The 18,899-nt window shown below is 39.0% G+C and overlaps 1 protein-coding gene across 5 annotated transcripts in view; it reads right to left on the bottom strand.

Annotated features, from left to right (window-relative positions):
* DYM (dymeclin) overlaps positions 1–18,899 on the bottom strand; it is a 373,309-nt gene that overhangs the window by 121,851 nt on the left and 232,559 nt on the right. For all 5 annotated transcript variants that reach the window (XM_060029021.1, XM_060029022.1, XM_060029019.1 and 2 more), the window contains one exon: positions 5,571–5,673. In XM_060029021.1, the coding sequence (XP_059885004.1) occupies positions 5,571–5,673 (103 nt within the window). The remainder of the gene's footprint in view (positions 1–5,570; positions 5,674–18,899) is intronic.

An 18,899-nucleotide genomic window follows, 5' to 3' on the forward strand; every position in this document is an offset into this window, starting at 1 on the left:
ATAATAAAGAAGAGAAGGAAGGACTGAGGGAGGGAATAAAAAAAGGGAAGGAAGGGAGGGAGGGAGGGAGGGAGGGAGGGAAGGAGGGAAAATAAGTCATATACTTGACAAAAATGTAAAGATCTATACCTATAAAGAAGAGTATAAGGCAAAAAGTGTAAGTTCTATTTTCCCTTCCCTTCAGTCTGACTCCCTACAGGTAACCACTATTTAATAGTTTATGAATTATTCCAGAAAAATTAAATGCATATTTTCAAACATATATGTACATATAACCTACATACTATAAAGTATGGTTTTCTGTTTGTTTCTACTGATTTAAGTGTTACGGATATCTTTTCAGATAAACCTATATGGACTGAATTTGTTAAAAAAAAATGTCTGCAGAATAACTGCATTGGATAGATTTAAACTTTAATCAGTCCCCTATTGATAGATTTTGCTCTTAAGCCAGGCTGAAAAATATACATATCTTTTTGTAACTGCATATCTAATTGACTTTAGCAGTTTCTAAAGTCAAGACACTACTCAAGAATCATTTTCCTTAATTGAAAATATTAACTTTCTCAAAGTATAAAATTTATTTTTCTAACATTCACCCTCATGCCATAATGCCAGCAAAGCTGGTATCTATATGCTATTACATTCAACAAATAGTTCTTTTTTCTTTTTCCTAGTGCTCCAAGTACTACTTTTTTTTAATGGCTTCACTGAGACAATATTCACACACCACACGTACTTTGCCAATTTAAAATGTACAATTCAGTGGTTTTCTGTACATTCAGAATTGTGCAACCATCACCACAATCTAATTTTCAAACATTTTTATCATCCCCGAAAGAGACCATGTACCGTCAGCAATCACTCACCATCCTACATCACATCGTGGATTTTTTTCCAATAAATATACAGTTGGACCTCCATATTGTCAGGTTTTACTTCTGTGGATTTAACCAACCTTGGATGGAAATTTCTATCTGTGGTTGGGTGAATCCTCAGATTCAGAATCTGAAGATATGGAGGGCCGATTGTACTATACCACTTTATATAAGGGACATGAGCATCCTTGGATTTTGGTATATGCGGGGGCTCCTAGAATCAATCCCCCTCAGATACCAAGGGACAACTGTATACTACGTTTTTTCCTATACATGCATACTTACGATAAAGTTTAATTCATGAATTATGTACAGTAAGAGAATATCCAAATCGCTAGCACCACTACGCTTAGGCTTTGGGGTCATTAAGTAAAATAAGGGTTACTTGAACACAAGCGCTGCAATACTGCAACAGTCATCTGATAACCCAGATGGCTACTATGTGACTAATGGTCGGGATATGCTGGACAAAGGGATGATTCATGTCCCAGGCAGGACAGAACTGGATGTCGAGAGATTTCATCACACTACTTAGAATGGTGTGAAATTTCAAACTATGAATTGTTTATTTCTGGAATTCTCCATTTAATATTTTTGGACTGCTGTTGACCGTAGGTAAATGAAATCTCAGAAAGCAAAATCGTGGCTAAGGGGGGAGTTGACTGTACTTGCTTTTAGCAAGTTGATGATAAACTCTTAGTTACTGTTTATACTTCTGCTGATTTTTCTGATTTGGCTCCTTACCCTTTGGCCAGGGTCTTTTTCGCTTGTGCCTTTGCATTTACGTTTGGAATGAGATGGGAAAGTTGGTCCTATGAAAAGGTTCAAAAATTCTTTGATGATCATGGGGCAATAAATTTTGGTTCCTTATGATTCCACCTAGAATAAAAGTTAGATTCCTCTCATCTCAACTAGTTGCTACGATAATTGTTAGAAATTAGGGAAACAATGGTTACATGACATGTGACAACAGTCATAATTAAAAGCCATGTTTATATTTAAAAAGCAACTATAACTCACTTATTATTTTTGCTTCATTGTCTATATTCAGGTTCTGTTTTATATGACCAAAGTTGTTTTAGAGGTTTATTCTTATTAAAAAAAAATGTTGGGACTTCCCTGGTGGCGCAGTGGTTAAGAACCTGCCTGCCAATGCAGGGGACACGTGTTCAAGCCCTGGTCCGGGAAGATCCCACATGCCGCGGAGCAACTAAGCCTGTGCGCTGCAGCTACTGAGCCCGTGAGCCACAACTACTGAAGCCCACGCACCTAGAGCCCGTGCTCCACAACAAGAGAAGCCACCACAATGAGAAGCTCACACACCACCACGAAGAGTAGCCCCCGCTCACCACAACTAAAGAAAGCCCACGAGCAGCAACGAAGACCCAATGCAGCCAAAGATAAATAAAAATAAATAAATCTATTAAAAAAAAGTGTTGAAAGATTCTTCTTTAACAATTCTCTCATGTCTCTTTAGTCATTGAATTAAACTTTATGAAACCCTGATATAAAGACACGAAAACTCAGCCAAGTCAACTGAACTTCACTAGCTTTCCTAGACAACTTCATCACTCTCCGTAGTGAGCATTCTCTCTCCCCATGGAGAACCTGAGTATAATTTTTTGTTTTATTTTCCCTTAAGCAGTCTGGGAATTTTCTCATTCTCTAGAAGCTGGCTGAAGGCTTCAGGTTTCCCCTGAGATGTTCAGACAAACATGGCTGTACTAAAGTACTAATACTAATGTTTTTGTAACTTGCTATTTGCTTTCTATGTTGTTAGTCAATTGACTGGTGAACTATACAGTATAATGAGAATAAACATTTTCTTAATAAACTCAAAATTCTCTAGGTAGACTGAAAGTACTTTATGTGCTACAGTGACAAGAAAAACATATCCTTATTTTTACACAGTTATTCAAACTCTGCTACTATAGTTCTCTCAATCCTGCTGTAGAAAGTATACATTCAGGAATCGCATTAAGACCCTTTCGTTTTCCTGTTCCATCTTTTACAAACAATTTTTCTAAAGCATTAGTCAAGGACACAGAATTTTATATGGTTGTTGGCAGAGACACTTAACAAGTAAAATTTCTGGGGAAGAAAAAGGGAACATACTGTATTTGCCCAGTTAATGACCAAATTAAAAGAGAATGATAATGAGAATATGGTTTCAAATGTTCTCTCACTTATACGTAGTATTTTGAGCAATGGGAATGACCAATAAAACATGAGTTATCACCAAAGAAGAACATAGTGTAGTACTTACTTTTAAGGTTGCTATTGTTTTTTTTAATCACCTTTCAGGTCAGTGGCAGGAGGAATGATTCATAGTTATCAACACTACTACTGAATCAGTGTTACCCACCCTCTGCACTTAGCTCCGAGGAAAGGCAGCAAAATTCAAGTTCATAAACCCATTTGGAAAATGCTGTGATTTGCAAAGTCTCATACCCACAAATGTTATAATAAGGACTGTCAATGGCAGATTCCAAATGGAATTTTCTTTGTATTTCTAGGAAGCGGATGCCTCAAGAAATTCAGTTTTACTCAGTGAAACCTTCATGCAAGAGGAAAACAGTCAATGACCTGTAAAGTTCAACAGAATTCATATGTCCATTACGAGTTCAACTTGCCCTTTCACTGCATAATCACCTCCATGATTGGCAAATACTGTTAAACATGACCTGTTTTCTCAAAGAAATATCAATTTTCTGGCCTCTGATTAAAGGAGAATACTGCTAGGGCAACCTCAGTACTACATACATTCAACACATTTTTGTGGAATTAACAGGAATACTATATAAATCAAATAATATGTGTATAAAAATGACAAAACACTTACAGATGACCAAAATTTAAGTTCTTAATAAACATAATCCCCATTGCCACTCTGGCCCCAACTGAGGTTTCCAAGGAGCAATTAGAAAGAATTATTTTTCTTAGAACAAGTCGTGACAAGGATAGAATTAAGTCAACTATAATGCTCATTTTATTCAAGAAATTGAGAATATTCAACTAGCAGGAAAATCTTAAAAGATACTAATTTTTTTGGTAGGAGAGAAGTACTTTGGAATTTTAAACTTCATAATGGGAAGACAGATCATAACATCTCTCTCACACCCACACTAAATAAATAAATAAAAGAGATGAAAAATAGCACCAGTCAGGTTGTCGCTGCACACAGCTATCTCTGTTTATCAGCGTCTGATATCTGGACTGGGTGCTGTTCCCACAGTCTCATATCAGCACAACCATTTAGAAATGAAACAAATGACAGCAGGAAACAAGCAAAACAATTCTCCGGCTGTCTGGTACACATCACCACCTCAAACTTAGGATATAAAAATTCTCTCCTAAAGTTACTAAATATCAACTCATTAACTTGTCCCCAGACAAACAAACAGGGAGGTCCTTATTAGAACTGGATGAACTACCTCTGTGGTCCGTGACATGAAAGTTTTTACCATCCTCATCTAAGGTATGTTCCAAAACAAAGAGGTGTCACAGACAGTGGCACAGCCCTAAAGGAACTCATAACGAGTTCCCCCTCCTATTATATAATGCTCATCCCTGTGCTGTGTTCTATTCCATCATCATCCCCTGAGGTCAGGTGGTAATAAGCTCTTCATCTTTAAAGAGGAGGGAACAAATTCAACATGTTATGCTATTCTCTGCTGATCATGACTGACGAATTGGAGCAGCATACTGACCCAAGCAGAGACAATTAGATTCTCTCTCCCAGGATCTGAGAATTAGGACTCTGATAAGTCAGCAAAAGGCATGACACTCCCAAGGACATGTTAAGGGTTGGGAGGGAAAGGGGGTGGGGGAGGGGGAGGGGTTGCTATTTCAGTCAGCAAATAGGGAAAACGGGCCTACGGAAAGCAGCAGCAGAATAAAACTGAAGCAAAAAGAAGCAGATAACAGAAACTAAATGCCCCAGAAAGAGAGGCTTTTTTTTTTTTTTCTAATTTTAAGAATTATCATTCCTTATGTATGTATGTATGTATGTATGTATGTATGTATGGCTGTGCTGGGTCTTCATTGCTATGCATGGGCTTTCTCTAGTTGCGGTGAGCGGGGGCTACTGTTCCTTGCGGGGCCCGGGCTTCTCATTGCAGTGGCTTCTCCTGTTACAGAGCACAGGCTCTAGGAACATGGGCTCAGTAGTTGTAGTGCGTGGGCTTAGTTGCTCCATGGCATGTGGGATCTTCCTGGACCAGGGCTCGAACCCACGTCCCCTGCATTGGCAGGCGGATTCTTGACCACTGGACTACCAGGGAAGTCCCAAGATAGGCTATTCTGAATGAATCCAATGGCTTTTCCATTTCAGGTTCTCATTCTCTGAAATCTAGGTGTACATCTTCCCCTTGAGTTCCGTGAGAAAAGTCTGCACACTTCTTATAAAATCCCTCCTTTTGTTTCTCTGTAATTAGTTTGAGTGGTTTTCTTGACTAATAAGATTTCTAATTATTAACGATCATTGATTTAGGGTTGACTTTCTTCAACTACTTGTTAATAATCATCAAAATTTTTTCCCTTGATTTGAGATGTCAATCCTTTATTTACCTATCATAGGTTTCTCAGGGAACAAGATCACAGCCAGATCTTGGGAAGAGAGGGGTATTGTTATTTTTAAATTTAGCAATGAAAGGAAAATTTTTTTATTGACAAAGTAAGGTAACTACTTACATAATCTGGTAGAGGAACATCATTGGAACTCAGCGAACCTCTCAAGGACTGTGTGGCTTGTTCCAGAACTTTGTTGTGTTTTTTAGACAGCAAGGAAAACAAGCTGAAAAAAAAAAACCAAAACCCCAATTATATTAAAAGAACTAAGTGTCTCCTTTTCTAGGTTTTATATTGACATTCCACAGAATGTCGATTATTCTAAAAGATTCTTTTTTTCGTGCCTGTGTTAACAGCAGGATTAACAATACTATTGATATAACAAATAATAAAGTGAAAAGAATGTTTAAATTATAAGGGTTCTAAAATAAAAGTTTGCCAGTTTCAAATTATATTTCAAACAGAGGAGGAATTTTCAGAAGACTACTATCATGGACAGGACAGTGGACAGATATTAAGAAAACCTGAGATATGGACTGACTTTATGAGTAACTCATAGTGCAATCTGTTACAAGTTACTTGAGCTTGCTGTATCCCAATTTTCTCATCTTTTTTTTGTATCTTACTGCATGGGTTTATTTATTTTATTTTATTTTTTTAACATCTTTATTGGAGTATCTCATCTTTCAAATAAGTGCACTGGGTTATTTCTCTAGCATAATACAGAGCCTATGATTCTATATTATAGCTTTATATTCTTATTCTCAAAAAGAATGGCTTTAAACATATGCATTATAAGAGTTTTACTTTACTGGTACTGAATAACTCCCCTGTGTAAACAACTAAAAAAAACTGAACAAAATACATAAAATAACTGTTTTCAGATGTTGAACATCTGAAATGTTCAAAACCTGCCCCAATGTCTTCTTGAACGTTTGGCTAAATGCAAAGAAAAGACCCCATAAGGTGTGGCAGTAAACCACCATCCAGGAGCCACAAACTGAACAGAGATTTTGGAGATCACAAAAGGCTGGAGGTATGCTGAAGTTCCAACCAGCCAGAGTGGATAAAACTCACTGAACATGAACACTCAGTTGAATTCTCAGAAAGGCCACGCTTTAGGAGTAGAGCTATTCTAGCCCAGAGTAAAGATGATTCTAAGATGCATCCCAACAGACCTAAATGAGCAATTTTCAAAGTATAAAACAAATTTACATTAAATGTAAATGGATTAAACACTCTCATTAAATGACAGAGATTGTCAGACTGGATAAAAAAGCAAAACCCAGTAACATGCTATTTATAAGAGGCATGCTTGTAAATTTAAAGATACAGATAAGTGAACAGTAAAATGATACAAGAGAGATATTGTATAAACACTATACATAAGAAAGCTGGAGCGGCTATATTAATATTAGGCAAAGTAGGCTTAAGGATAAGAATATTATTACCTGAGATAAAGAGAGAAATTTTATAGTGATGAAATGGCAAATTTATCAAGAAGCTATAACAATCCTAAATGTGTATGTACCTAATAATAGAGCTTCAAATACACATAATTATATGATCCTAATGTTAAAGCTACTATATCTAGTGAATAAAGAATTCTTCCTTGGGCTAGATGACAAGTTAAAAGTACAGACAATTCTGATTCCATGTACTTTTCTATATAAGTATGACCTGTAGTATCTTCTTTAATGCCCAAAACATTACTCTAGTATTTCTTAGTGGTATCTTTCTAAACCGAATATTGATTTGAATATCAATTTATGAAAATCTCTACTTATTTCAAATGGTTTAAATGGGATAATTACTGAAAACAAGACTACTAAGTATTCTTTCTAGATTTTTAACATTAAAATGTTAAAAAATGAATTAAAAAAATTCCTTAACACTTATTGGTAATGCTGGATGTGTACAAAGCAAATGTAACAAAGCCAAGAATATTCTCTAAATCTATACTCAAATACAGCAGGAAAATAAGTGAAATAATTACTAAGTGAATAAGTGTGAAATCATATGATACTGATCAAGCATATGTTGATAAGAGAGACTTCTTTGAAATGGAATAGTTCAGCAAAGTTTCATGAAGGGTTAGACTTTATGAAGAAGGAAAAAGATTTGTGCAAGAGAAGAGAGAGGCATTTCCAAACAGAAGGCAAAGCACAGAGGCAAAACAGGGGACAGTGAGAAGAGTAAAGTGGAAGTGATGTAAAGAAGTAGGGAAAAAGACTCGATCTGTAAGGGTATGTACATTCTTTTCAATCATTTTACTTTTCTGGGTCCTCTCTATTTGAGGTTTAGTTTTGCTTGTTTTTTCTTTTTTAAGGTTAAAAGTAAACATCACACTTTTTCCTCACATCCATACCCATGACCCACTGGTAACAAATGTTAGCAGTTTATTATCTATGATTCCAACAATATTATATGCATCAAGGCATGTAAATGAATGAATACTGTACATATACATCCATGTTTTCTTCCCACAAAATAGGTACTGCTCTGTACCTTGCACTTTTTCCACTTAACAATATAATCCTTGATTCGTTCAATAAACACATATTGAGTGCCAGTTAACTGATATCCAAGCATATGGATATACCTTAGTTTACCTAGTCCATTAGAAATGAATCACTGCAATGTTTCCAGTTTTTTGTATTATAAATAGCACTGCAATGAACACCCTTGTACATAATTTTTAGTATATCTGAGGTGAGACTGACTATAGATAAAGTAAAACTGCTGAGTAAAAGAACAACTGAACATAGTACTAAACTGCAATGGGGGTATATATTCTTAAATATGCAAATTATTTTGCAAGCAATGAAAAATAGAAGATAAAAATATGTTGGGATAGTGCATAAAGCATATTCACATGGAAATGCATAAAAGAGGGCAATTAGTAAGATTCTTTTAATTGGTTGTAGTGTATTTTCTGGAATAAATGGAGTTTCAGAAGTTTTTTGAGACTGAATGGACTTTGGTGGTTGATTTTAGTATAGGGCATGGCAAGACTCAGAGGCATCAATTGGATGCCCAAACAAAAAGCAAAAGCAATAAATATACCTGGAGGAAGTGAGCTTTTTGGTGTTAGTAAGAGGAAAGGGGACAAGTGAAGTACAGCAGTGCACTTTAAGTTTACAAAATACCAGAACTCAGGAGCTGTTTTATGGGTTCAATAAACCTGGGATTTTCTCTATCAGTGTTCTAAGAGTGTACCCTTCAGAGAAGGACAACAGAGGTAATCTATGGTAACTTTTATCATCACTTTCAGAAATTTATGGAACGAGTCCTAGGAATCAAAGCAAAAAGGATTTGATATTGTTTCCTTTGGAGAAGAAAACCTAGTTTGTTTATTTTAAAAGAGAATACTAACAATCCTTTTTCCTTGTTGGTAAAAGACAAAACAAGGAAGAGAGCTGCAATTCAAACATAAGCTCTTTCAGTTGGACATAACAGAAAATTTGACTGTTATGGGCATAAAATGTTGACATGGTCCACCTCAAGAAGCTGTGGCTACTGCTCCCAGCTGTTTTTAAGAAAGTTGGTGTAAGAACAGATGATTTGAGGTCACTCCCAGTTTTCTATCATGAATTAAAAACAGAATTCACACTTACTCAGGCTGTTATTCTTCTACAATCTAATATGCTTTTTTCCTCAGGTCTGCTAGCCAGAGCTCTCAAAGTTGTTTTTTTTTTTTTTAACTTTTAAAAAACATTCTAATTTTGTCTCCTGTTTAGCATTTGTAGGGCAAAATGACCTAAATTTATATGAGACATGACTTTCAAATTGCTGAGAAAAGTAACTTTCGCTTAAAGCTTTTGCATTCAAAGTACCAGCCCCAGCTAAATGCTAGAGTGAGTGACACACATGATGTTTGTATGGAAGGGGTAATTCCGATTCTGGACATAAGTGAAACTGATTCCAAGTGTATTGATCTTCACTCAGGATACTTTTTTATTTAAATTAGAAAAAGACTAGATTTTCCTTTTTGTACAAGAATGTTCACTGTAAATTGGTTTAACAGTGAAAATTTAAAAAAAACAAAAACTCTCAGGAATGGAATGGGTAAATAAACTGTGGAAGGGTCATACAATGGCATACTATGTAGCAATTTAAGGTTATCTAAAACTATGTGTAACAATAGGGATAATCCTCAAAAACAATGTTGTTCTACAAGCAAGGACCCTGGTAGAGAATGTGAATGAGGTATTATTTATATAGTGTTTTTAACATGCAAAACATTACATATCTTCTACAGATAAAACATTTGAAGTAATAAAACATATACGGAAATGATAAACACTACATTTAGGATAGTCATTATTCTCTGAGAAAGAAGAGAGGAAATAGGATCAGGGAGGAAGAAATAAGAGGTTCAGCTCTCTCTCTCTAAAATGTTCTTTCAGTAATACTGCATATATACATAGGTGACTGCTATATTACTGGGGTTTTTTTGGTGTATACCTGAAATATTACACATTTTAAAAACTGGAATAAAAAGAACACACTATCCTGAAGAAAACAGAGCCCCGGCCAAAAGCCAGCGTTTCACAAAAGAAAGAAGCATATAAATACGCATGATGAGTCCAACCTGGAATGTGCTCAGAAAACCACTGGCTGCTGCCAAGGGCTGTCCTTTAGGGCGCCCAGCTGGTGGCAGGAGATGAGGACAGTTTAAAGACAGACTGTGAAGGGCCGCTTGTGGCACATCAAAAGTCCTGGACCTTTCTGTATGGAGTAAGAAGCTAATGTTACAGTCTTACAAAATGAGTTAAAGAGACATGATTCCTTGCCCCCAAGGAAATCAAGTCTAATGGAATAAGGGGAAAAAAACGTCTACAATACTGAAATCAGAGAACTCCATGGGTCTGAAGAGAGTGCCATGGGAGTACAGTTGAAGGTTAGGTACGTTTCACAGAGGAAATCTACCTTGATGGTGGCCTTGAAGGTTAGGGGGTTTGCTTGTTGGGAAAAGTAAAGGGGGAGGGAGAGCCATTCTGAAAGGGGGAAAAGTGTATAGAAAGGCACAGAGAGACTTCAGGGAAGTACCAATAGCTTATAAGGCCAGAAAAGTGCAAGTCCACTGCGGCAGAGGGTTCGAGATGGTGAGAGATGAAGCTAGCAACGTCAGCATGGGCCTGTTAAAGACCATTCAAGAGGTCTGCACTAAGTCACTGAGACAGACAGTAACTCAAACAGTTACCAAGAACCTACTACATGCCAGGGAATGAGAGAGCTGTCTGCCTGGGATACAGCAACAAGCAGAAGCCACACGATCTTTGTTCTGTGCTCCTGGAGGGTGCAGTCAGGTCAAGAAGGCTATGCCTACACAGAAGTTCTACTGTCACTGTGGTGATGGAGACAAGTATGGCTTGCACTGGGGACAAAGATGAGGGCTGCCTGACTGTACCTGAAGTAAGGACAGGAAATCATTTCCGGAGGTGATGCCTGAGCTGAATCTTAAGGAACAATCCGGAGTTAGCCAAGCAAATCAGGCAACGGTAAAGGTAATGTGGGCAGAGAAAAGAGCATGAGGGTAGGCAGAGAAATCTGCACACTGTGGGTGCAGTAAACATCACAGCACGCACACTCATAAAGTATCTGGAGCACCACGATATGGTCAGGGCAGCAGCGGGAATAGTTCATAAAGTGCCTCTTGTGTCTTACTTAGACCCTGGACTTCATCCTGAAAGCCAGAGGTGTTTTCTGACAGCAGGACTATAATGATAAGTAAGAGGGACAGAAGCAAAGCTGCTATGTTTGGTGTCCAGGTGGGAGGTGGGGGGCAGGGACGGGCAGGAGGGGTGATGGAGCAACCTTGCTCATCTCTGTCCTCTATCTCTCCCTGACGCGCTCTCATCTAGTGGTGGCCGCAGAGGCCCTGTCATGGAACCTGAAAACCACATACCTGTGCAGAGAGGTATAAGTATATAACAATTACGTTCATTTTAGAAAGATTCCTTGGCTCCTCAAGAGGATGGGAAGGATGGATAGGGGCTGGCAAGGGAACAGGAGTGGAGACAGAAAGATACTTTGGGTAACTTTTACACCGCTAAAAGTGAGAGGTGAGGAGGGCTTGAACTGAAGCAAATATGAGCTATTTGGAAAGCAAAGGAGGCAACACAGAGTGAAAAAAGGGGATCATGGGTGACTCTCAGGTTTGGGAAACTTAGTGGCTGCCTGAGGATGTGACTGAACATGCCAGGGATATACAGAAGAAGAGCCAAAGAGTAGGGAGAAGACCCAGGAAGACAAAGAGCTGTGCCTCAAAGAAAACAAGAGCAGCAGCAGCTCAGTGGCAGGGTGCTTCCTGCACATCAGACACTGTTCATCAGATCATCATCTGACAGATGCGCTATTATTCTCCATGCTTTTTTTATTTTGAAGGGATGATGAAATTGAGGCTATGGTTAAGGCTCATAGCTACTAAGTGGTGGAGTCAGGAGACAAATTCAAGAGCTCCAAGAGCTGTGCTCTTAACAATTCTGCCACAAAACGCAGAGGTGCTCGGCAATATCCAGATGGAGGTGGTTAGAAATATCCAGATTCAGGGACTTCCCTGGTGGCACAGTGGGTAAGCCTCCGTGCTCCCAATGTAGGGGGCCCGGGTTCGATCCCCGGTCAGGGAACTAGATCCTGCATGCCACAACTAAGAGTTCACATGCCAAAACTAAGGAGCCTGCATGCCACAACTAAGGAGCTGGTGAGCTGCACCTAAGGAGCCCTCAAGCCACAACTAAGGATCCCATGTGCCGCAACTGAGGAGCCTGCTAGCCACAAATAAGACCCAGCACAACCAAATTAATTAATTAATTTTTAAAAAGTTGCATTTAGAAGAGATTTCTTTCTTTTTTTTTTGCGGTACGCAGGCCTCTCACTGTTGTGGCCTCTCCCGTTGCGGAGCACAGGCTCCGGATGCACAGGCTCAGCAGCCATGGCTCACGGGCCTAGCCGCTCCGTGGCATGTGGGATCTTCTTGGACCGGAGCACGAACCCATGTCCCCTGCATCGGCAGGCGGACCCTCAACCACTGCGCCACCAGGGAAGCCCTGGAAGAGATTTATTTAAGAAAAAAAGAAATATCCAGATTCAGGACATACTAATCTGGTGCTCAGGAGAGAGGTAAGAAATTTAAGGGCTATTAGCATCAGTTGAAATCATAAAAGTACAGGTGATCTGATCACCCAAGGAAAACATGTAATATAAAACAAGAGAGATAAAGACAGAAATCTGGGAAACACCAAGACTAAAAGGGTAAACACAGTAAAGGGTACTCAAAGAGCTAGCAGCAGAAGAACAAGAAGAGAAAGACATTCTTCTCTAAGTCAGGAGAATAATCGTAAGGAGGGAGCACTCACCACTGTTAAAAGGTAAAGAAGGATTGAAAAAAAGAAACAAAGTCACTGGATGTGACACAAGGAAAGAAATCAACGGTTATTGTACTCAAAACTGTTTTCAGTGGGGAGGAGGAGGCAGAAGCTGGCCCTTGGTGGTTGAGAGACAAGCGGGATGTGAGGAAACAGGTGGCGCTGGGGCGAGGAGAGTTAAGAGTAACCGCCTGACGGGGAAGGCAACGCAGACAGAGGTCAGTTACTGCGGGGTGGCATGGAGTTCCCTCCTTGAAAACTGCAGACATTCCTCACAACTTGCAGTCACTTCCTCTCCATGCCCCAGTCCTTCCCGCTGACACACTCAAACAGTAGTCACCAGAGAAATGAGAAGCACCTCAACTCCACACTACAATGGGAGCAGATGAAGAAGCTCAGCTACAGAGCTGGTACTTCATCCAAGGTCAAAGTTCCGTAGAGTAGTGAATACAAAAGTTCTTAACAAACCCTAAAGAGCTATTTAAATGCAGAGAAACACAAAATATTATTAAGGTTATTAAAGGCAGAGCTCCAGCTAGACACCAAATCTCCTTCCGCCAAGCTTCGGGCTCTCTCCTCTGCAGACACGGACTCTTTCTACATGCAGGAAGCCCTTCTTGCCCCCTCCACCCATCTAAGTGCTGCCTCTCTTTCAAGGCACAACTCCCTACCCTCTGTGAAAGATTTCTCTAACCTGCGCCCACCCTGCCTCTGAACCATACTAACTTCTCTACCACTCGGTTGACATTTAAATACGGTCTTACACTGCTGGTTACTTTATTTTTATTTATTTATTTTTTTTGCGATACGCGGGCCTCTCACCGCTGTGGCCTCTCCCGCCGCGGAGCACAGGCTCCGGACGCGCAGGCCCAGCGGCCGTGGCTCACGGGTCCAGCCGCTCCGCGGCATGTGGTATCCTCCTGGACCGGGGCACGAACCCGCGTCCCTGGCATCGTCAGGCGGACTCTCAACCACTGCGCCACCAGGGAAGCCCTGGTTACTTTATTTTTAATCAGCTTTATTGAGGAATGACCTCCATATGATAAAGTTGGCCAATTTTAAGTAGACAATTCAATGAGTTTTGAAAAATACGAGCATTCAGGTGACTCATCACCATAATCATGACAGAGACTATTCCCATTGCCCCAAGAAGCTCCCCTGTGCCCCTCTGAAGTCAAGTCCCTCCTCCAACATGCCCACCCCGAGACCTCACTCCAGGTAACCACTGGTCTGTTTTCCGTCACTATGGTTCTGCCTTTTCTAGCTTTCATGTAAATAGAATCATACCATATGTACTCCTTTGTGTCTGGCTTCTATCACTCAGCATAATGTTTTTCAAATTCATCCACATTGTTTTGTGTGTCAGTAATTCTTTCCTTTTTATTGCTGAGTAGTTTTCTATTGTATGAATGAACCTCAATTTGTTTATTTATCAGTTGGTGGACATTTGGGCTGCTTCCAGTTTTGAGCCATTATGAATAAAGAGGCTATAAACACTCTCGTACAAGTTTTTACGTGAACATATGTTTTCATTTCTCTTGAATAAATACCTAGAAGTGGGATTGCTGTGTTGTATGCTCTTTGTTTTAACTCTATAAGAACTGCCAAGCTGTCTGTTCTACATTCTGGCTAGCACTTGATATTTCAGTCTTTAAGTTTAGCCATTCTAGCGGGTGTGAAGTGGATCTCACTGTGGTTTCAGTTTGCATTCCCCTAGTGAATTTCCCTGTGCTCATGTTTTCTTTGTTGAAGTGTCTATTCAAATCTTTTGTCCATTTATTAAAAAAATGGGTTGTTTTTGTTCTTCGTGAGTTGTGAGAGTTCTTTATATATTCTAGACACAAGTCCGTTATCAGGTATTTTTTTTGGTCAGCTTTATTGAGATGTAATTGATACATGACACTGGGAAAGTTTAAGGTGTGCAGCATGCTGATTTGATACATACAATATTGCAAAATGATGACCACCACAGCTTTAGCTCACACCTCCATCCCATCCTGTAACTACCATCTCTTTCTTGTGGCTAGAACATTTAAGACCTACTTTCCGAACTACTTTCAAGGATGTGCTAGAGTACTATTAACTGTAATCACCATGCTGTACATTATATCTCCAGAACTTATTTATCATAAAACTGGAAGTGTGTGCTCTCTGACCTTGCTATCAGCTAAACATCAAATTGGTTGTAGTACCATTTTTTAAACATCTGGGTACTGTCATTGAGATAAAATTACAGTCTACTCAGAGGCAGCTGTCTCTTATGACCTATAAACTATAAATATGAAAATATACCCTAAGTACAACACAGAGTAGGGTGGGTTATAAAACTAAAGGAAGAATTTAACATATTGATGAAGATTAAACAAAGATCTTAACTACCCTGAGAAAAGGACCTACATTTCCTTACTTTGTATCTCATTATCAGGTATTATTTATTTTTGTAAACAACCTCTCCCATACTGGGGGGAGGGGTGGGAAGTGGAAGAAAGTTTTAAAATTTGATGAAGTCCAATTCATGAAATTAAAAAGAAATTATTTGTAGTTTTTGCATCATAAATCTTTGCCTAACCCAAGATTCCAAAGATTTTCTCCGTAATTTCTTCTGGAAGTTTTATAGTTTTAACTCTTATAATTAGGTCTGTGCTCTATTTGGACTTCATACGTATGTATGGCATGCGGTAAGAGTCAAGGTTCACTTTGTTGTTATTGGGCTTTTTGGCATGTAAATATTTAATTGTTGTAGAACCATTTGTTGACAAGGCTATCCCTTTCACCCCTTGAATCACCTTGGCAGCCTTGTCAAAATTGCATTGACCATATGTGAATGGGTCTATGTCTGGACTCTATTCTATTCCATTGGTCTAAAAAGCTATCACATACTATCTTGGTTACTCTAGCTGTAATTGAGGGTAAATCCTGAAATCAGGTATTCTTAGTCCTCCAACTTAAGCTTTCTTTGTCAAAATTGCTTTTGGGTATTCTAGGTCCTTTTTATATCCATACAAATGTTAGAATCAACTTTATCAATTTCTACCAAAAAGTCTGGTGGGATTTTGATTAGGATTACTTGAATGTATAGATCAATTTCAGGATCTTAACAATACTAAGTCTCTGATCCACGAGCATGGGATCACCCTGTTTATTTACGTCTTCTTTAATTTCTTTTAGCAGTGCTTTAGCTGTTATTGTACAGATCTTGCCTGTATCTTACTATGTTCGTTCCTAAGTTATTTCGTATTTTTTATGCTACTGTAAATAGTATTGTTTTAAAATTTCAATTTCTGGCTGTTGATCACAAGAATATCAAAATACAATTATTATCATATACTGACCTTTTATCCTACGACCATGCTAAACTCATTTATTAACTCTAGTAGATTTTTTGTAGATTCACTAGGTTTTTTTTTTTTTTTTTTTTGAGGTACACGGGCCTCTCACTGTTGTGGCCTCTCCCGTTGCAGAGCACAGGCTCCGGATGCGCAGGCTCAGCGGCCATGGCTCACAGGCCCAGCCGCTCCGCGGCATGTGGGATCCTCCCGGACCAGGGCACGAACCCGTGTCCCCTGCATCGGCAGGCGGACTCTCAACCACTGCGCCACCAGGGAAGCCCCATTAGGATTTTTAAACATATGACCATGTTTCATGTGAATAAAAACACCTTTAGATCTTCTTTTCTAATCTGGATTATTAACATTTCTTTTTCTTGACTCACTGCACTGGCTAGGATCTCTAGCACAATAATGAATAAATGTGAGAGTGAAGATCCTTGTTATTTTCCTGATCCTAGGGAAGATGCATTCAGTCTTTTACCATTAAGTAAGATTTTAGCTGTAAGTTTTCTCATAGAATTTCCTCAGTTGAGGAAATTCCCCTCTATTCCTTGCTATTCCTTGCTAACTGAATTTTCTTATCATCATGAATAGGTGTTGAATTTCATCAAATGCTTTTCCTGTACCTATAAAGATGACCATACAGTTTTAAGTCTACTAATACAGTAGACTGTACTAATTGGGGATGGTACGTTAGCGCAGCCTTACGTTCCTAGGGCCAATCCCACTGGTTATCCTTTTATATGCTGAGGATAAATAATAAGAATGACAGTAGTTGTCACTTACTTAGAATGTACTCTATGCCATGCACCTTTCTAACCTTTCATATTTTTAACTAAATTAACATACAACATGCTTAATAAAAAGGGTATTAATGCTATCATCACAACATACAAGAGGAAACTAGGGCATTAGAGAGGTAAATTAGCTTGCCAAGGATTATGCTGCTTTTAAGTGGAACAGCTAGAATTTAGACCTTGGTAATCTGACTTCAGAGCCGGTACTCATAACTACCTTATTTTATTATCTCTTATCTGGGGTGGTCTGTTGTTTTTTTTTTTCCTGCCCAGCATGATTCACTTCCACTTACTTCTTTTAGGAAAAGAACTGACTCTCCCAAAAAAAGTGAGTTCATGGCACACGGTGAGTCAGTTATAATACCCCATCCCCTGGGTCACAAAGATTGGTCAATGGATACGTGTTTTAAGTTGAACCAGTTGAAAACTTTGCCTAAGATTTTTCTAACTAGGAATGGTGAGAAAGACTGTTTCTCCTCTTTGGTTAGACGACTGTAGAGATGTAAGGTCATGGTTTAGTTTCGTGGAGAAAATCCACTTATAAAAGGAGAGAATGAACCTAAGCTAAGAGAGTGAAAGAGAAAGACAGACCATAGACACAACACACAAACAGGCGTATAGACACAGACACACAGGAAGAAAGGGAGAGGGGGAGGTGGGCAGAGAATATGCCCTGGAGGTGCTGACTCCCCAGTTCAAGTCTCTGAGATTCCCAACATCTCCAGCATTTCTTTTGTGAGCTCTTCTCTACTAAGTATCCTTAAGACAAACCTTTCCTTTTTCACACCTGCTAGAGCCTGGTATGGCTTACTCCCTCATCCTGAAGTTTTTGCCCAAATGTCACCTACTCTTTGAAGCCGATCATAATCCAACCCTGGAATGCCTTATTTTCCTTCCTGCTCTATTTTTTTCCCCCATACTACTTATCAATTTATAAAATACTATATGCTTTACTGATATGTTTTTACTGCTTCCATCCACTAGAACAGAGGGTGCAGGGTGGCCAACTACAGCTCACAGACCAAATCTGGTCCACCACCTGTTCTTGTAAATAAAGTTTTATTGGGTCTCAGCCACAATCATTCATTCCTGTACTGTCTATGGCTGTTTTCATGCTACAATGGCAGAGCTGAGCAGTTGTGATAGAGACAATCTGATATGCCACGCCTAAAACATTTACTATCCAGTCCTTTACAGAAAAAGTTTTCTGATCCTGCACTAGTATGTAAGCTCCACCATGGCAGAGATTTTCACCTGTTTTGCTCACTGCTATATTCCTGGTACCTAGAACGACGCCTGGTGCATAGCAGGTACTCAACATTGGTTCACTGAATAAAATACAAAGTAGAAATTCCCTGAAAAGTACTTTTGCTAAGCTTAAAATTTCAAAGTTTGTCTGGCTTCTGATTCTTTACACAAATACCTGAGATTTTTATAGTTAGGCAAATATCTCCTTTCCATATCTTTACTGCACTTAAAAAAAAAGCATTCTCTCCCATTTACCTGGAAATACAATTGTCTTACACTTTTCAGTTTCTCCTGAGAGCTATCCTCCAATATCTTTCCTTGGTATACACACCCAGCTGATGCCAAAACCAAAAGGATTTGTTGCCAGCCTGGATTTGAGGTAAAAGAGAAGAGTCAAGGATATGATCAGGGTTTTTAACGTAAGCAAATGGAAGGGTAGGTATACCATTTACTGATATGGGAGATTATCCACTGGGGTGGGGGTAGTTCCAGGGAGATCATCAGGTGTCCCTCTTAGATATGCTCCGTTTGAGATGCCTACTCACTATCCAAGTGAAAGTTTCGACTAGACATTTGGATGTGTGCATCTGGCTTCAGGAAAGAGATTCAGGTTAGAGAGATGCATTTGGGAACTGTAAACATACAACCAGGAATGAAAGCCATGGCAATGGTTGAGAAAATTCAGTGACTAGTATAGATAGAGAGCAG

Source organism: Delphinus delphis, chromosome 13 (genome assembly GCF_949987515.2).
Source record: "Delphinus delphis chromosome 13, mDelDel1.2, whole genome shotgun sequence".
NCBI classification, from domain to species: Eukaryota; Metazoa; Chordata; class Mammalia; order Artiodactyla; family Delphinidae; genus Delphinus; species Delphinus delphis.